At 37.5% G+C, this 21,040-nt stretch overlaps 1 protein-coding gene across 1 annotated transcript in view; it reads left to right on the forward strand.

The window, feature by feature from the left end:
• The first annotated feature begins 873 nt into the window (after positions 1 to 873).
• Positions 874 to 21,040, forward strand: part of LOC123770691 (X-linked retinitis pigmentosa GTPase regulator) — a 30,616-nt gene continuing 10,449 nt past the window's right edge. Inside the window, exons 1-7 of the mRNA XM_045762791.2 lie at positions 874 to 978; positions 3,591 to 3,716; positions 5,460 to 5,552; positions 6,744 to 6,806; positions 10,291 to 10,443; positions 17,567 to 17,713; positions 18,456 to 18,611. Coding sequence (XP_045618747.1) covers positions 948 to 978; positions 3,591 to 3,716; positions 5,460 to 5,552; positions 6,744 to 6,806; positions 10,291 to 10,443; positions 17,567 to 17,713; positions 18,456 to 18,611 — 769 coding nt within the window. The 5' untranslated portion in view covers positions 874 to 947. The remainder of the gene's footprint in view (positions 979 to 3,590; positions 3,717 to 5,459; positions 5,553 to 6,743; positions 6,807 to 10,290; positions 10,444 to 17,566; positions 17,714 to 18,455; positions 18,612 to 21,040) is intronic.

Raw genomic sequence — 21,040 nt, forward strand, 5'->3', positions numbered from 1 at the left:
TTTAAATTCTTCACCCACGTACTACAAATAATCGCAAACAGAAACTAAATCTAAAAAAAAACAGTTATCGTGGTGATGTAAAGCACTCTTTACCACTCTTTAAGGGTGCTTTGAGTTCGTATCCTGGCCGGGAAGGATTGACTGGGCGCCAGTCCTTAACTGTACCCTCTGTTCCCCCGAGCAGTTTAACAACCGACCTGGTTAAACGATTTGGCGGGTCGTATTCCGGGAAAAATTAGGATTAAGGACCTGCCCGAAATGCTATATTGGATACAAGAGTTGTTACAGTCTTGTATATATGTCTTCTATATGCATGCTAGTGGCTGAACAAGAATGATGAAATTCTTGTAATATAAATTGTGATGACTATGGGGTGCACAATAAACTGCCACTCACAGGATGAGTACGGTGTTTACAATAAACTATGTAAACAAGTATGAGGCACCTAATAAACTACCGCTTATACAGGATAGAGTGCACACCCTTGCCAACAGCGGCCGGTATGTTGGCGTCAAGACTGTGACGTCATGCTCCCTCTGGTGCCAGTGGGATAAAAGTCACATCGTACACAAGACAATTCGTCAACCAATTTTTTTAGAAATATTTCTAACCTAACCTAGCTCAACACAGCCTAAACCCAGCTCAACCTAATACAACCTAACCTATGCTAATACAGCCTAGCATAATAATATATATATATGGTTTTAGCAAGCAGAGAATGAGCTTCTTCGAACTTCTTCGAACTGCCCGAAACACTGTGCATACTAGAGGCATACTAGCTCTATCTACAAATCCATCATTCTATTTTTAACTCATATTGTATGCATGTACCTTTACCAGAATAAACATTATCATGATTATAATAATAATAATAATAATAATAGTATGGTGTGCGAAGCGACCATCCCCGTGTGAGTGGCCCGAGGCTCGCATCACCCGTTGGGAAAATGGCAGTGGACGACGACTACGATATTCCAGGTTAAACCTTTTTCTTGTATTATTTCTCATATTCTAAGCGTGAAGGACGGTGACTGAGGGCGTCGTGGGGATAGGTGGAGACGTGGGGCTATGCTGGGAGGGATGAGGAGGGCCACCAAGATGATTAATTAGATCTTTTAGGTATGCTAATTAGTGGTGGTGCAGTAATTAGCGGTGGTGCATCGAATATAAATAATATATTCCTAGTTTGTATTTAACGTTGTTTTTTTGCTGTGTTGACGAGAAATGTGTTGTATTTTTCGCAGAATTGTTGAAAATTTGAAGAGTATAGAAGAGAAGTGTGCAGGAAGGAACAGTAGTCAGACCTGAACACGCAGGAAATTGTCATTATGAAGCCACACACATTATGCACATTATGTATTAATTGTATTTTAACCCATATTTTGGTTAGGATAGGATAGTTGTAGGGTTTGGTTAGGATAGGATAGCTTTAGGGTTTGGTTAGTATAGGATAGTTGTAGGGTTTGGTTAGGATAGAATAGCTTTAGGGTTTGGTTAGTATAGGATAGGTGAGGTATGCTTAGAGCAGCAGTGACAGGGTGATGAGGTGGTACTTTATTTACTTATTTATTTATTTATTTATTTATTTATATACAAGAAGGTACATTGGGTTTGAGAGAATACATAGCATAGTATTTACAATCTTTCTTCACATCTTGGAGAGAGGACATATTGACCGAAGTATTGCACTTTCTTATTAGTAATTGGAGAATAGTCCGAGTGCACCCCCACTTAGATTATTGCATCCAAGCATGGGGACCTCATCTTCAGTAAGGCACAAGGGAGAAAGTTCAACACTGGGCAACAAAATTAATTCCAGAACTAAGTCAACTCTTGTATCGGGAACGGTCGAGGGCCACGGGGCTAACAACACTGCAGACCAGACGTGACAGAGCTGATCTCATCGAAACTTAAAATACTGAACAGTTTGGAGGATGTTGATCCAGATAATTTATTTCAGGCTATTTCTTTAAAAGGTCTTTAATTCAATGCACTGCCTGAAATGCTATGCGTGTTAGTGGCTTTACATAAATGTAAAAATACCTATCTTTTATGTAATCTCACCAACCCATTGTACCTTCTTGCAAATAAATTATTATTATTATTATTATTATTATTATTACAGTATTAATTCAGATTATTTCTTCAGAAGGTCAGATGTAACACAAACAAGGAGCAATGGTTTCAAAGTCAAGCCACAATGTAGGACTGAGAACAGTAGATGCTTTTTTTTATCTACAGGGATATAAACCCCATGGAACCGCTTACCCGCTAAAACTGTCCCTTAAGGGCATTGCTCTTGTTGGGTGCATTTGTTTATTAGTACTGTACCTATACAATGTTTTGAAATAATTTTGATGTGTAAATACAATTACTTGTATATCTATTTTAGTACAGTAGTCAGCACAGTCTGTTCAAACTGAATTACAGTAAAACCTCAATTCAACAAACCCTGATTCGGCAAATCACCGGTTGGGGAACACACTTTCCATGCTGAATTTACTCACCCGATTCAGTGAACAAGAGTTTGCTGAAGCGGGGGATGTGTGGCTTTGCTTAGGATGTTGGGGACCGAGTTTGCAGAGCGAGGAAACATTACACGTAACAGCTGAGGCCTTAGGAAGCCAGTGAGCATATTTAAAACCAAATTCTCTGCTTCTTTCATATTTCCAGTTGCAGAGATTTTTGTTCAGTAAAATATGGGCCCCCTATTCCTTTGAAAATGAGATTGGGGCTTGGGAGTGGGGAACTTGCTAGATGTGGTTAAAATCTCTCTACAGACAGGCTCTCTTGGTTTTTGGCCTTCATACGACAGGTTGACATTATAATTTTGTTCAGTGAAATCAGTCCATAGATCATGGGGAAATGTTAAGTATGAAAAATGTTAACTTTTAACCACTGCACTGCGCATTGCACCTGAAGGCACTCGACATGTGGTGTAAACTTTTTTTAATACTGTATAGCAATATTTTAATGTTTTTAATGGTTTCACTCTGTGATTTGAAAAGAAAATTTTTTTAATTTGGCACTATTTTGACATTTTTAATTTTTTTTTTTTTTTTAATTTTCAGTTAATGTTAATAATTCATTAAACAGTGGAGAATTCATAGACAAGAAATGTATGTCACATTTGCTCTTCAGTGTAATCGGTGCCAATAGGCTAAATGTTATAATTTGGAAAAGCCCAGATACAGCATCAGTCAAGCATCCATCCAGCTCATGGTTAAAAAAAAGTTCCCAAAGATTATGGATATGTTGGATACAGGCCATTGGGTACTGATGGAAAGTTTATCACTGCACTGCTTGGATAAATTCAGATAAATTATTCTGTATTGGAATATTATAGTTCAGTGCACCATAAGCTGTTTATAGCACATCCAGAAGCATTAAGTAAAGGGGTTCATTGTTCTGATTCACCAAATATTTTACTGAAAGAGAAATCACTTAGCCTAGAGATGTTTCATTCTCCAATTCATTACCTGTAATGTGTTACACAGAAACACAAATTTTTCTATATACTGTATTTGACTTTAATTTTAAATTTGTTGTTTAACTGCTTTTAAGTTATACATACATTTTAAATTTTTCAGATACTGGGGCTGTGTTTACTTTTGGCAAGAGCAGGTTTGCTGATAATGCTCCCTCAAAGTTTTGGATAAAAAATGATAAGATCGTAGAACTGGCATGTGGGGATGAGCACACTGCAGTTGTTACAGGTGTGTGGGGGTTTATCTAGTGCCGGTCTGTATTAACCCTCTAACTCTGCACCCTGAATTAGGTTAATTTTCTGGTGCCCATGAAAAAATTTCTTTCTACATTGTAAAATATTGCTTTCTGATGTTAGGAAATTTTTTTAATAATTTTAGTTTGGCTGTAGTCAGATGAAAAAATAATATTAATAATTATTATTATAACTATTTAATTTAACCAAGTGAACAGACATGCATGCATTCAATATATGAACAGTGGTGGATTCATAAGTAAGATGAGTATAATGCCTAAAGTCACTGATGATGATATCAAATTCTGAGACCTAAATTTAATGTAATACATTAATGTTTAATGTAATTATTGTATTAATACTGTATCTTCCTGGTCCTTAAAGTCCTTGAAATATTGCATGGAATGACTGGTTTCTAGCATAGGTGTCCATAAATAGGTGATGCATCTGACTTGATTCCATTTTTTTTTTCAGTAACACAATTTTTTATTATTTCTAGTAATTATTTCTTATTTTTTCAACTTATTTCCAGTAAGGCAATATGAATTTTGACTTAAGACCCATCTCTGGGAACAGATTAAACTCGTAAGTCGAGGCCCTACTGTAATAATAAGAATGTTATACTTATGAAGTACCTAAAAGATATAGAGGTGTTATAAAATGGATGGTGGTAGCATACAGCTTATAAATTTGTTATTATTAAACGAGCACTCAGGCTGACCGCACTCGGCCCTCTTACTTAAATCTTTGAACATGTTAGATATTAAATCACTGCACATCCTCTCAAGTGTACTCTTAGATATATAAAACTGAACTGTAATGCCAATCCTGATGTTAAATGCTTCCTAGAAGGTTGTAACAACTCATGGGCACCACACTAGAAACAAATATCTGTTTGCCAAGAGTGCGACTTAACCAAACTAGAAATGCTCTGCAAATGAAAGGAACAAATATGTGGAATGACCTTCCTAATCACGTCAAAGACTGCCCATTTCTCAATGGTTTTAAGATAAAATTTAAGTACTGTTCTACCTAATCAACTCCATTTAACCTACCTTACCTCCTAAATGTCAACCTATGTCTTGCTATTTTCAAACATTATTGATCATTGACCAACTTGTACTGTATAACTGCTGATGTCTGCCATGTATAAACCTAAAGAAAATTGTAGCCTGTCTGTTTATTTAGTTAAAATTTCTTCTGCTGTACTGTTGCAATTTCTGTTGTTCCATCCAACATGTAATTATTGTCATTTTTTTGTTTCTTTCTTCCCCCCATTTCAGTTCAAATCATGCTTTTGATCTCAATTAGTTTTAAAGTCTTGGTTTTTAAGTTTTTTTCCCATTTCTTGCCCAAAACTCTGTGCATATTAGTGGCTTTAGGAATAGTATATACACTAGCTCTAACTATAAATTCAACATTCTGTTTGTAACTCATTGTGTATGTATGTACTTTTACCTGAAGAAACATTATCATCATTATAAAACATTATCATTATCAAATGTTTAAATTTAAATTGTTTATAATGTACAGTACTGTACTTCAGAATTTCTATTCTCATTATTCGTGTCATAATTATATAAAGACATGAAAACACGATATTTAGTTGTCTTGATATGCAGTAATTATATTTTTTAGCTTAAGCTTAGTGTCTCATATGTACTTGTTATGAATAAGCTTATAGGAAATTGTGTCCCATTGTATTTTCTTGTCTTACATTTCTTGTTCGTATATTCAGAAAGTGGTCGGGTGTTTATGATTGGCAGTAATGACATGGGACAGCTGGGTCTTGGCTCCACTAAGCCTGTCTACAAACCATCATGTGTAAAAAGTAAGTTTAGCTGCACTTGTTCACCCTCATTTACTTTCCTCTGAACAACCAAATAACTTTGAGAATTTACAGAGATTAAGCTTTTTGTGTCAAAACTTCTGAATCTCCTTTTATTAATATGTGATAATTAAAAGTACTTTTTTGTGCTGTATCTTGATGCTTTTCTGCATTGACATGATACATCAAACACTAATAATAGTGAAGATGATATTTTAAAAAGATGATATGGAAGATATTTTAAATGATATTGAAGATATTTTAAATGAGGTCATATTCCCAAGGGGCTACTCAGTTTGGAGATGGGACAGAAAAAATTAGGAAAGGCAGTGGTGTGGCCGTACTGGTGAAAGAACACCTAAAAGTAAATGAAATAATGATTGCAGATCCATGAGAAGTTGACATAATATCACTGGAGATCTACAATCAGGATGATAAACTAATAATCATAAATGCATATATAGTCCACCACCATGCAACACATGGACAAAGGATGAGCTGGATAATAAACAAGAGGGTTAAATGATCTACCAGATGGAATACAGAATTATATGAACATGTTTGCTGATGATGCTAATAGGGAAGAAGATAAGAAACTTAGGTGATTGTCATGCCCTTCAAGAAAAGTCAGTGAGAGATGCTGCCACCAGGTTGAAGTGAGGTGTAGCGAGCGGGGCTTTGAAATTGACATGTATTAATCCAGACTTCCCATCGGTGATCTTGAATGTAATGTCGTTGGGAATCTGTAATACTTGAGCTTGTACAAAAGCTGTGAAACTTCTTAATTTTTACTGGATAGATTGTATCTATTGCTGCCAAGTACCATATAAAGATCAAGGCAAATGGGGGGGGGGCATCGACAAGCCGCCGGCTTCCTGTCCCTCATCGAGGCCACTAGGGCTAAGGACCTTCAGGTAAATTAGGTAACCCTATAGGGGCATAATGTCTCCTGTGGTGTATGTCACTCTTGCTTGCCTGCACTTTACAAGACTTCTAGGGACTGAGGACGGTTACACCTATGGTAGTGCCAGAATGAATATGATCACAAGCTGCAAGGATTTTATGTAAAAGAGGAGAAAATATATAATACACTATCCCCCATGTTCATATTTTGACATTTAGGAAGTCATTATCATCCATCTCCAGGACTGCAGTGTATTCAGTAGAAGCATTATCATTTTTGTTTCTTTTCAGCCCTCAAACCAGAGAAGGCTTTACATATAGCTTGTGGACGATCACACACTATAGTTTCATGTGGTAGGTAACTGATGCTTTTTATTTTTTATATAATTGTTATGGTGTGATATTTATGGTTAGAATAGAGTGAACTTAATAAGAGTATGTTGATTGTCTGACTACAGATGAATTAGCAGGTATGAGAATGGGAAAGATTGCCCACTATAGGTGACTCTGAATAGGACAAAACTGATGGCACAGATGCTCCAAAATGCTAGGAAACTTCAGAATGATGATAAAGGTAAGATCTGGTCATTAACCCTTTTGCTATCAAAGAAACGTGCTTCTCACCAAAAAGTTGTTCAGTGTTACAGGCTTAAAACCTGCATTGACAGTATAGTTTCAAAACTTTGTAACATGTCCAGACAGCCTTCAGAATAGGAGTCTGAGTTTAGTACTTGCAAGCATTTGGCAAAGCTCGGGTAAAAACATTATCCGATAAGGTAGATGTAAGTCAATGAGAAGCATTGTAATTACTGTAGTTCCTGTTCCTGATTTGGTTACTGTTATTAATGCTACAATGATTAATGGTAAATATAAAAAGAACACTTATGATCTGATATTGAGTTACTTGAGCTTTCTGTTAGAATTACAGTACTTTCTATTAGAAAATTGGAGACTTAAAAAGTTGATTTTGATATCTTTCAAAATCAGAATGATGTCTCATTTTAATATCTTTACCTACTCTTTTCATTAATATCAGTAATTTTCTTACTATAAATAAAAAAAAGGCAGATGTATTATTTTTGTTTAGTCTTGTGTAGACCTCAAAAAAGCATGGGGGCAAAAGATGATGACAAACAAAATAATAAACAAGGGAATTGGTCAAGGATGATAAAAGGTTGTTTAAAATAGAATTTGAAGAAAGCTAAAAAACTAAATGATAAAAAGAATAAAGATATTTTTTTATAAAAGGAGTTAGGACTCAAAATGCTAGTGGAGTGAAATCTTAAAAGCAACTGACTAAATCATTAGAGACAGGTGGAGATGGTCCAAATACGGTGAAATAGGTTTAGGAAAATGTTATGCCCTAATATATATAGTGTAGACTAAAAACATAAGCCAAGTAATGTAATGAAATAACAAGACTGAATATTGTTGCATTGTCAGAAACAAAAGTGGGGAAATGAATACTAAATAAGGTAATATTTCTGAAAGGCTACTCCATTGGGAGACGAAATAGGGGAAAAAAAAAAAGAGGGAAAAAGGTGAAGGAGTTTGGGTGTATTATGACGAATGAACATTTATACATAAAGGTATAGACACTTTATGATGTGGATATTTAAGTAATGCAAAGTCAAACCCCATCAAGGAAAATGATCAAAAAGACTAACATGATGTAAACTTATGAAATTCATAAAAATGATTAGGTAGGTAATGCAAAAAGCAGATCATGGTAAAGCATAAAGCCAGGCTGCTGTTACTGGGTGACTTTAATGTAAACTCTACAGAATTGACTTCAATAATGTATCTCATTTACCATGATAGAAAAGAGTGGAGAAGGTTGACTTTAAAAAGAGAATGTTATGGGAAATTTAATAAATTCTTAGCTAACTTTGACAGAGTTTGTTGCTAAGAGAGAAGAGAGGAGGCATGTATACAAAATTAAAAAAAAATCTGTAATGAAGGCACGAAAAATCTTTATACCGAGACTGAGGATTGGGAACAAAATTGGTTTAACAGAAGTTGCAGTTGTGTGGTATGATACCCATTCTTGTAATAAAAATGTTGGTGGGAATTTATGTTATTGCATTTTATTAATTATTTACTTCAAGGAGTAAGTATTGTACAGTATTTTATTTGTATTTCATAAAGTAATAATTACGTACAGTGCTGTATAACTTTTAACAATACGGTCCCTAAATGGGTAATAAACAAGTTAAGTTCCAGGTGAAGCCTCTTTCAGTGTGGTAGTTCGTTCACTTGATGGAAAAGGAAAGTTGTTTACAAATAAAAACACTTGTAATAGTGGTTATTTAACACTTGTTTTTATTGTTACAGAAATTTTGCATAAAGTTTCTCCGTGAATTCTGTATGAGGTTCGTGTCTTAAAGTTAGTCTAAATAAAGTTTTTTACAACTAATATTTTATTTTAAATCAGTAAACTGCCCTGTTGGTTCTGATCCCTTCTAAAAATCTTGGTTTAGTATAACTTCAGTATATTCAACTGTTTATTTTTGTTATAATGTATGAATTAAATACTCACTCAATTTCTGGTATAGTATTATACCGAGCCAGTTTGCATGATGCTAGAGATGGCATGTTTTGTAGGCTTGAACACTATAACAACAGGCCTGTGGGTGTTCTGTAGGCATAAGTTTTATAGTGTACATACTTATAGAATAATTAAATGCAGGTAATTCTGTGAATTGATCCCAATTTTCCCTGGAAAGACTTGTAGAAAAAAGAAGTTTTGTTTTTTTGCATATTCATCTTTCCCTTCAGCCATTTTGATGGTTCTTTGCACACTCATAATCTCCACATTATACAGTATATTGTATAATATTACTGTATAATATATAGTACTGTATACAGTATACCTGTATTGTCCTCTCCAAGCATTTTATAGTTCCCCCTTGTTTGATTTTCAGTTTTTCTTGTCAATTTTACTTTCCTGTTACAGTGGAACCTCGAGTGACGAGCAGCTCCAGTTACGAGCATTTCGAGTAACGAGCAAGCCACTCGCAGAAAATGTCTTGACTGACGAGCTTTCGCTCGATTAACGAGCATTCCCGCTGGTTCTCGTACACCACTGACGACAGTTTTGTTGTTGTTGTTTCGCGAAACGAGTTTTCCACATGACGAGCTCGGTGCCGGAACGGATTAAACTCGTTAATCGAGGCGCCACTGTATAAACTTTTTTTTTAATTTAGTAGGAAATATTAATGTCAACTGGTTAGGTTGTGATTGCCAGATATGTGTATTAATTTGTGTTTTCTTTAGCAAGCATTTGTAATGGTATTGCAGACCCTCTAGCACTTGAGGGCAGATATGGGTATAAACCATAATGCTTGGAGAATAGTTTGCATGTGTTACCCTTCCTAGAATGCTGCAGGACTCGTCACGAGACAGATGGAAGTAGATATCTTAAGTTTGGTATACTGTGTATAGTTTTGTAGCTGCTGCCATGAAGAATTTCATATCATGTGTTCTTCTGTAGGTTCTTTTTTCTCTCTCAAGTTAAATTAAGTTGTCAGAATTAAACATGTTGAATACTAATGCTTTGTATGCATGTACAGTACATGTATTAGTCTCTGTGTATCTCTCTCAGTGCATGGAGTCTTGGTTGAATTTGTGAATAACTTCATGCTAATATGTGTTGTTATATGTATATACTGTGTGTATATCTCCTTATTAATTATGACTTGTTATAATACTGTACAGTATAATCTGCAGTACTTTTAGATGCACAGTAAAAATCATTACACATTTGAATTTGTATATTGAAATGTTTTTAAACTGCCTTTAATAAAATGTATTTTAAATTTTTCTATTCGATGAACAGCTTCTGGTGCAGTGTATCTGTGGGGCCACAATGGGGACGGGCAGCTCGGAACGGGGAATAAAGAAGACCATTTCTTCCCAGTGAAAGTGCTCAAACTGGACACTCCTGCCAAAGCTGTTGCTGCTGGCAGTATCCATTCACTGGTCCTGGCTGGTTAGTGGGACTCTTATATAAATTTGTTTATATTAATTAGGTACCAACAATATATGTAACAGTACTGGTAGATGAAGATAAGACATTTATAACTGAAATGGCAGCACAGTTTGCAAATGCAAATTTGTACAACAGTACAAAGTTGTACACTTTGTGCAGAGGGGAACATTTGTATAACAGCAGTTGTTTCACAAGTTGTGGAATGCAAGGATTAAATAATAAGAGGCTGTATTCTATTGTTATGTGATGTCACTAAAGAAATGGCCCTCATGTCATAATACTGTACATTTGCTTTCCATCAAACCTGCTCAGAAGTTCCAGCCTGATGTATGGTAACATCTTCAATCACTAGAGGTTTCTGGCAATGGCATATGATTCTGGGAATATTTTGTTTATATCCCAACACCAACCAACACCCCAACAACACCCAGTATGGCTTCCCAATGTTGTCACCCATGATAAAACCTACATGACACACTTGTGTGCATTTACACCCCCAAAATGTACATAGAATTTTTTATGAAGTAACTGATGAAGAGGGAATATTTGTCAGAATTTTTGAATAGGAAAATGGAATATTCTGCCAACACCAACTGATAGAGTACTGGTACTGCAGAAATTACTAACTCGTATAAAAACATCCATGGATGATACTTGCAGCAGAAAGGCTTTAAAAGAATATTTTCTTGAAGAGGTTGGATGAGTTGAGAGGTGAAAGATCAGCCTATACAAGCTCTAGCTTACGTGGACTTATCTGGCACGGGAGCGGGGCTGTGACTTTTATAAAATAAAAGTTGCAGCCCCACTCCTGTGCCAGGTAAGAACCACTACGGGTTCACCATAGCCCGTGCTACTTGGAACTTTTTGTTCCAAGTAGCAAATCCTAAACAACAACAATAACTCTAGCTTACCAGCTTCACAGCAATATCTCTCCTTCCCTTATACATTACTGTAATAGGGTGTATTCATTTTGTCTAATCCTGATATTCAAACATACTTGTACAGTAGTTGAAAGTATTAATGAAATTAATTCTATTAGAACTTGAGTTAAGTTGTAAATTGAGATCTTATGAAATTTCAGTACAGTATTAAAAATGCATTTTCTTCTTTACAGTGTCCAAATCTATATTGTTGTATAAACAAAAATCTGTACTTGTATTGCCAGTTTAGTTCGGGTCAATGGCAATGATGTCAGTGTGGTGGTGGTGTGCATGTTACACCCAGTAGCAACCAGGGTTATTACCGGCATATTAAATATTATTGATCATGTGTGCACCAGTATGCAATAGGCATGTAAACTGCCTGGCAAGTGTCAAGGTGAGGGAGAGGGAGCACGAGCCAGTGGTGCACGCCCTGCTGGCTTATCCTTGTGTAGATCGTTTGAGATTTGTTCAGGGGTGAATCTTGACCTCATTTTAGTTTTCATCTTGCATTCCTGTCACTGGTGGTTATATTTGTTAGTTCCAATTGCTCGACAAATGGAGAAGGAAGTATGATGTATTTATTTTCTTTCTTTATATACTGTACAAGAAGGTATATTGGGTTTGTGAGAGTTAGTGATGGCGCATAGTGTAGTGTGCTGGAGGAAGCTTTCTCTATGGAAGTAAAGGCCATTCTTTACTGGGCTAGTTTTGGTGATTCATTTTAATAGCCATGAGTAGAGTTGTGTTGTGACATGATAGTAAAGTGGGTTTGCAGTTGCCAGATGTTACCTTGTATTTGTACCATTATGAGTATTGATTTCCTGTAGGAAAAATGTGTGTGTTGTATGCAGGTTGTATTAAGTTATTGTTATGCATAGACTATTAACTTTGTTAGCTGTGCTTGTAGGGGGTTGAGCTTTGGCTCTTGGGTCTTGCCTCTCAACTTTTAATTGACTTGTTGTGTCCATATCTCTAGACTGAGATGTAGATGCCAATGGTTATAATTCTGGACATGGACTGTGGTATTGTAGTAGAGGGTTGTAGGTAATGGTTATACAGTATTTTACTTGCTGGGATATCTTGTGGCTACATTATGTCCTGGAGTGTGGCTGGTGTGACTCATTTTACAGAGGTGAAGATTGACTTGGATTTCTTGTGCTCAAAGATGGTGAGGGAACCTTGTTGGTGGAAGGGAAGGGTGGTGGTGTGTTGGTGGGAGGGAAGGGTGGTGGTGTGTTGGTGGGAGGGAAGGGTGGTGGTGTGTTGGTGGGAGGGAAGGGTGGTGGTGTGTTGGTGGGAGGGAAGGGTAGTGGTGTGTTGGTGGGAGGGAAGGGTGGTGGTGTGTTGGTGGGAGGGAAGGGTGGTGGTGTGTTGGTGGGAGGGAAGGGTGGTGGTGTGTTGTTGGTGGGAGGGAAGGGTGGTGGTGTGTTGGTGGGAGGGAAGGGTAGTGGTGTGTTGGTGGGAGGGAAGGGTGGTGGTGTGTTGGTGGGAGGGAAGGGTGGTGGTGTGTTGGTGGGAGGGAAGGGTGGTGGTGTGTTGGTGGGAGGGAAGGGTAGTGGTGTGTTGGTGGGAGGGGCGGGTGGTGTTGTGGAGTGGTGGGAGGGAAGGGTGGTGGTGTGTTGGTGGGAGGGAAGGGTAGTGGTGTGTTGGTGGGAGGGAAGGGTAGTGGTGTGTTGGTGGGAGGGGCGGGTGGTGTTGTGGAGTGGTGGGAGGGAAGGGTGGTGGTGTGTTGGTGGGAGGGAAGGGTAGTGGTGTGTTGGTGGGAGGGAAGGGTGGTGGTGTGTTGGTGGGAGGGAAGGGTAGTGGTGTGTTGGTGGGAGGGAAGGGTGGTGGGGTGTTGATGGGAGGGAAGGGTGGTGGGGTGTTGGTGGGGGGGAGAAGGATGGTGGTGTGTTGGTGGGGGGGAAGGATGGTGGTGTGTTGGTGGGAGGGAAGGATGGTGGTGTGTTGGTGGGAGGGAAGGATGGTGGTGTGTTGGTGGGGGGGAGAAGGATGGTGGTGTGTTGGTGGGAGGGAAGGATGGTGGTGTGTTGGTGGGGGGGAGAAGGATGGTGGTGTGTTGGTGGGAGGGAAGAGTGGTGGTGTGTTGGTGGGAGGGAAGGGTGGTGGTGTGTTGATGGGAGGGAAGAGTGGTGGTGTGTTGGTGGGAGGGAAGGGTGGTGTTGTGGTGGGTGGAACGGATGGTGTCATGTGCTACTAAAAAAAACTTGCCGTTATATACTATCGAGGGGTTGTGTTGTTATTATTATCTCTGGTAATTGTCGGTGAAGGGGAAAAGCCTTTGGGGTGAGCAAGAGGTATGTGGTAGACTGGTCTGGGTAAGGAATGCAGCGTTGCATGTTGACAGTGTTACGGATTGATGTAACCTCAGCACACCTTCTCCCCCTTTTGTTGAGTTCCCCCTGCTATTGTTGAGTTCCCCCTGCTATTGTTGAGTTCCCCCTGCTTTTGTTGAGTTCTCCCTCTTTTGTTGAATTCGCCTTTATTGAGTTCTTCTTTGAGTTCACCTTTGACACATTTTTTATCTTAATTGCCATTTTTTTATATACACCATATGTGCATGCGATTTTATAAGTATATCCTTGTCATTAGTTTACCGTCAAAACTGGCTTAAATAATTTGCCTCTGACATGCGACTCGGCCTTATTATAGTACTCGGTATAGGAATTCTAGTTTTCCAAGTACTGTATTGCTATTAACTTTTAACCTACGTGCAGTTGCCATATTTGCTGCATTGTATATTTGGGGTTTTATTTTTCTTAGTATTGTTTGTGAGGCCTTTTTATTTTATACAGTAACTATGTCAAAAGACTTTGAAGGAACCATTTTAACAATACTAGTTCCAGGTCTTCCAATATTTAGAATATATTTTTTTCCACAGAGTGATGACGCTTATCTTGTTTGGAAGTTGCATGATGTGTAAATGTCAATATCTAAATTCCTTTCAAGAATTATGTGGTGTGACTATAATAGGTATGTGGCACATCATGGAAAGGGTTAACTGTGGGATGCATGTGATAAAGAAAGTGGTGTGTGTGTGTTGTAGTGGTGTATTATAAATGAGTGTGATCATGACTATTATTAAATAGCATTAGTTGTGCACATGTCTCTTGAGAAGTCTGTCTTTGTGTGATTTAAACTTATGAATATTGTCACCCAGAATTAGTTATATTTCTTGTGTAATTATGTTCAGATGAGCGTGAAGCAACATGTTAAATAATATATTATGTTATAGGCACAGATAATTACAATATAAATAAGGCGGGGCATGAAAATGAGTTGTTCAGAAACAGTAGGTGGCAACTGCATTGACATTAGGAAGTAGGTGGTAATGGTAGGGAGGGAGGGAAGGGTTGCTGGAATCAACCAGTTCCATATTGACTAGTGGAGGAATATCATCTCTTGGCCGCTCGCGCTAAAGCTTACACCTTGGCGACAGGTTACTGGGTGTTTTTATGCCTTGGCCTCTATTTGGCCCTCTTTATTTTCATCATGTGTGAGTAGTATTATTTTAGCTAGAAAGGTACTTTTCTTTGATTTGTAGAATTATTTAGTTCAAATTATTATTTATTTACATATTTTTTATTGTAGCTGTGTTACTGTGACTATAATTAACTGTTGCTATGCTGCTACATTTGTACTCCCCTAATTGTTCTTGTGGGGGGTTGAGGCTCGGATCTTTGGCCTTGCCTCTCAACTGTTAATCAACTGGTGTACAGGTTCCTGAACTTATTGAACTTTATCATATCTACATTTGAAACTGTGTATGGAGTCCACATCCACCACATCACTTCCTAGTGCTTTCCATTTGTTAACTATGACACTGAAAAAAGTTCTTTCTAATGTCTCTGTGGCTCATTTGGGTGCTCAGTTTCCACCTGTGTCCCCTTATGCAGTGCCACCCATCCAAAATAATGTCTCTATCTACCCTGTCAATTCCCTTGAAATTTTGTATGTTGTAATCATGTCACCCCGAACTCTTCTGTTTTCCAGCGATGTGAGGTGCAATTCACGCAGCCTTTCCTTGCAACTCACACCTTTTAGTTCTGGAACTAGTCTAGTTGCATACCTTTGAACCCTCTCCAGCTTCATCTTATGCTTGACAAGATATGGACTCCATGCTGGAGCTGCATGCACCAGGACTGGTCTAAGAGTATGCAGACACACACACACATATGCATTCATGCATACTCACTGTCTTCTGTTGCTTAGGTATACCCTTATTTATCCATTGGAGTACCTTTCCTTCTATTTCTGCCTGCATCTCTAGCTTATGCATTAGTCTCCTATGGAGTACTGTATCAAAGGCAATCCAAAAAGATTGCTTTCTGGCAATTCAAAAATATGCAGTCTGCCTACTCTTCTCTTTCTTGCCTAATTTTTGTCACATGGTCATAGAATTCAATTAATCCTGTGAGGCAAGATTTGCAAGATATTCTCAAACCTATTGGGCTCAGTCATATCTGTATTTGAAGCCATATATGAAGTCTGCCTCAACCACTTTACTTAGCATATTCCATTTGTTCATCAATGACACAAAACAAATTCTCAAATGTACCCCTTTTTCATGTAGTGTGTGCCTTGTTTTCCCTGAGAATTTTGCATGTAGTGATTGTCTTCCCTCCAATTTTCTCTCCCAGTGACTGAAGTTTAGTTCCCTTATTATTTTCTCATTGCTCATACTTCTCAAATCTTGAGCATGTCTAGTCGCATACCTTTGGACTTTCTCCGGCTTCACTTTGTGTTTTAATAAGCTATGGAATCTTATGCCACATGTTTTATAATTGGTTTGACATACAGTACAGTATTTGGTATACAAGGCCTTGAGTGATTCTTTATTTTAATTTATAAAAGCAGTTCTTGCATTGACCAGCAAGTTTCTTACAGTCCTACACCATATTTACTCTTCTCATAACCCCCTGTGGGACCCAGCTAGTAACATCCTGCCTCTTTGCTGTGACTCTTCTGTTGCGTAGGTACTTCCCTATCCACTGGAGCCCCCTTCCCTGTTATTTCTGCTTGTTTCTCCAATGTGTGCTTTATCCTCGTATACTGTGTTGATGTGCTTGTCATTCAGACCCTCTAAGGATATGGTCTGCCCACCCTTCTCTCTCTCTCTCTCTCTCTCTCTCTCTCTCTCTCTCTCTCTCTCTCTCTCTCTCTCTCTCTCTCTCTCTCTCTCTCTAGTATGATCTGTCACCTCTCTGCCACACTAGACACTTTCCCTCTTATTCATGGTTTTTGATGCAATAATATGATTCATTGTCTGGTGCATGAACTATAAGCTCTGCTTATACAAGAAATTCCCCATCATTATTATTATTATAATTTTAAATGGTGTCAATTATTATTATTATTAGGTATCTGACATGCAGTGTTTGTGGTCATCATCATCTGGGGGTTCCACACTGTTTTAATATAAATTCATATTTTAGCTTTAAAAACAATAGAGTATTTAAAACAAGAAATGCTATTCCAAAAGAAGCAGAGTTTGTGATTTTAATTAAAATGCAGTGACCTAGATGTAGTATACTGTAATCTGTGATTAGCTGTATGTTGAATCATATAATTGTGCTGGCCACACCACAAATAATGTGTCATTTACTGAGTCTGATGACAGTGCAGACATTCTTAGATATTTTAGGCATTTTTTATGAATGTAATTAGTCTTAATAACATAAAGAGTCAAGAATGAATTGCTTACTATTACTTCAGTAACAGCTGCAGCAAATTGCAAAATACCCTACGTTTCTTGTACCTTACCTTGAGGTTACCTTGAGGTGCTTCCGGGGCTTAGCGTCCCCGCGGCCCGGTCATCGACCAGGCCTCCTGGTTGCTGGACTGATCAACCAGGCTGTTGGACGCGGCTGCTCGCAGCCTGACGTATGAGTCACAGCCTGCTTGATCAGGTATCCTTTGGAGGTGCTTATCCAGTTCTCTCTTGAACACTGTAAGGGGATTGCCAGTTATGCCCCTTATGTGTAGTGGAAGCGTGTTGAACAGTCTCGGGCCTCTGATGTTGATCTTTGTATTTCAAAGTTAAATATTGCCAGCATAATGTATAAAGGATGTGACTGAATTTAACACGGATTTTTTATAAATTATTTATTTCTGTCGAGTGCTATACACGCATTCTTCGAATAAAATACTGTATTACTGACGTCAGTTTAGGATGTTCCTTAAATTATTCTTTATTTCAGAGATTGGAGAGTTGTACATCTGGGGCAGCAACAGTGAAGGCCAGCTTGGACTTGAAGTAAAGGAACAGCTCACTCCGGCACTCCTCACTTTGCCACAGCCTGTGTTGAGCATTGCTTGTGGATACTACCATTGTGTAGCTCTCACTGGTATGATCTTTGTTCACTTATGATTCATGATCCAATTTGGTGATAAGAGTTGACGGTCAAATAGACAGCCCCTGCCCGGCACAAGTTCACAAAACAGAAATTTTGGCCTGTGTAATAATGATTTTTAACACTCAATTTTCAAGTGCATGGCTGTGCGCTCATCCTTATATGAGTTCACTTGTTGTGCTCGATATTTAAATTTCACAGTCTAACCTCGTGACTCTTCGCATTTGATTTGTTTTAAAAAAAAATATTTTTTAGATTATAGTACATGCTGTGTTGTGGCACCTCACAGCAATTCTGAACTTAATTTTTTATTGCATTTATGGCTGGAAAATTGTGGGAGTGGTTAGTAATAATGTTTAGATAAGTTTAATGTGAGAAAAGTGGACAAAGTGAAATTTTCAAGGCCTCTAAAATACATCCCCTATTCTTCCCATGTAAACTACTGTGTACATTTTATAGCACTATTTCTTTATTATAATTTTAATCTCTAACTATCAGGCCAAACTACAGGTAATCTTGAATATACATTACTAATCATGTTGCCTTCCTTATAAGCACGTGTTAACTTAGTTTTTAAACCATTGCTCGTGAAACCATTACATGGTTTACAGTGTGCTAGTGAAATATATATATATATATACTGTAGTTAATTTTGTTTGCTTTTTATCTATCATTGTTGATGGTGGTTATTTTTTAACTAGAGATGTACATTTCTACTCATGATTGCGTGTGACAGCTTTTGGACGAGTGTACACATGGGGTGAGAGTGACCATGGCAAGCTGGGGCTACCATCAAGTCAGCTGTCCTCACACCACCTTCCTCAAGTAGTTCCGCTCCCAGAGAAGATCATTCAGGTTGCTGCTGGAAGTGCACATACACTCTTCCTGTCTGGTGAGATTGGCCGAGGTTGGCTTTTTGCTGCCGCTTTTAGTTAAGTGTTTGTTTTGTTATGTTTACACAATGCAAGGTTACTGCTGATATGTGCACCCAAGTGCTTTATTTTTTTTTTTTTTTAATAAGTCTCATTCAAAAACTAATCGAAAACTAAGTTACAATATTTCATTTACATAAATTTAATAATAAATTAAAACAAATTTGTACAGAATTTTTAATCCCAAAATTAATAATATTTTATTGAATAGTCAAAAACCATTTATCCATTTGCCATAACACAGCTAAAATGTTTGAATTTGTAGGTATCCATTGAAACAACTAAATATTACAAGACTAGTTAGGCATTGGTAAAGTCATGTTTGTGAATCATTTGTTAATGTATGCTTTTGAAGATGTAGATGAATGGCTCTTGCAATTATCAGTTCAAACACACACTTAAACAATAGACGTTAAGCCACTTGGCCGATAGTTCAGTGCAAGTGATTTATCTCTCCTCTTAAATATCAGTACCACATTAGCAATGTCTTATTAAAGTGCAAGAAAAGGACTTATTAAGCTCTTTAAGATAATACAAGAGCTGTGCTCTATTTACAATTTGTGTATTATACTAAACTTGTACTAGTGCATGCATTGTTTGAGAGCCCAGTCTAAAACAACATTAGGCTGAGATTCAGAAACCCTTAGTAGATGGTATTAAAGTTGAGAGCCCAGCAGGGCAATCTAGGCCACCTCCATTGCACTGTTTTCTATTGTTCACTGTCTTCCTACAATCACACACATTCATAGCTGTACAGTACTCCACAATTTTGGTATTTTAAAAGATTAATAAGACATGCAACCCAGGTGGGTTGTACCTACATTTTCATCGGGCCTTGTAAAGATGTAGAGAGCACTAGGCCAACTACATTTTCCCACATTTGTTATGCCACCTGGTCTAGGATCTATGCCAGTTTCTACTAAGGGTGCAAAACTAAAGCCAATAGTGCCAGAACAGTTTGGGGTTGGAATTGACTCAGTTAATGCCTGATAACTCCCTCACCCCATAATAAATGTATAATGCTGACATGGAAAATAAATGTCCAGAAAGAAATTTAAATGAAGAATAACCTTCGAGAATGGATTAAATGCGATATTGACACTGTTGAATCCACAATTGGATTCAATTGAAGATAATGATGATTATAGTATAGATGTTATTGTAGATCATGTATTGAAATCTACAGATGACATGCAGTAAATCATTTTCTAGAAAGTAAATAATTTATAAACAAGCAGGAGATTATATCTTAACTGCCTTCAGGATCGGATCATTTTAGAAAGCGTCACTGCTTAAAGCAAACATCAGATGGTACGATCACTCCAACATCAAACTCTTCTCTTATCCTAGAACAGCGTTGCTCAACTGGGGTTTCCCGGAAACCTAGGGTTCAGTGAGAGAGTCACTCGGTGTTTATTTTTTGGTTTGCTTAGGGTGAGAAACGCTGCTTTAGAGGATACATAATAAACTTGCTACTCACTCTCCTACATTTTGCCATTTCACAAAAGCTTGTGTTTTTTTGTGTTTTTTTCATGAGTACTAGTACGTAGATTAATTTTGTATTGATATTTTTGGTGTTCTTAATAAGTGCATGCATTATTGTAGCTTGTTATATATAATACAATGCATTGAGTGTACACGTATATGTTGAGAGGCATATTCAGCTGCAAAGATATGGTTTTGTTTTAACATAGACCTCACAGTAACACAAACCTCTAACTCCAAGTACTGTATAGTAGATGAATGGTATTTGACTGTAAAGTAAAGGATTAGTTATTGAATAGTGATCTTACAAATGAGATGAAATTTAATTGTGAATTACGGTTTGTTTTGAAGAGAAGTGTTCATCTCAGCTTTGCTTTCATTTATTTTGATTCTGATTTTTTAGGTTATGGTATTAATTATCCATTTCTTGCTTTATCATGAAATTTACATTTTAGACAAATCCTCCGATTGGGATTGATGTGATACTGAATAATATTTAATCTCTTAACCGACTATTGTTTTGCTTTCTCCACTTGCACAGTTTGTTGAGCACCGACAACAATGCCATCTGTTACGGAGGTATGTTGAGTATGTTTGCACGGAATTTAATTACAGTAATATGTCGATTATATCGTTAATAATTGGCTCTTCATAACACGCAAGAATGCTAGAAAAGCCAAATAAATTTTTTATTGCTCTGTTTTAGGTGGTACTGTACATTTCAAATGTTTCTCTCTGTGTGGGAAATGTTGAGTTTGTGATACAAATTCATATTAACCTACTTTGTTATGTTAACAATAAAAGGGGGGGGGGATTTTTATAGTTACTGGAACGTGTCATTTGAGTGTCCCCACAACATTCTTGAAATGGCAATTGGCCATACACATAGTCTTTCTTGAAGTTT

The sequence above is a fragment of the Procambarus clarkii genome, chromosome 56 (genome assembly GCF_040958095.1).
Source record: "Procambarus clarkii isolate CNS0578487 chromosome 56, FALCON_Pclarkii_2.0, whole genome shotgun sequence".
NCBI lineage: Eukaryota > Metazoa > Arthropoda > Malacostraca > Decapoda > Cambaridae > Procambarus > Procambarus clarkii.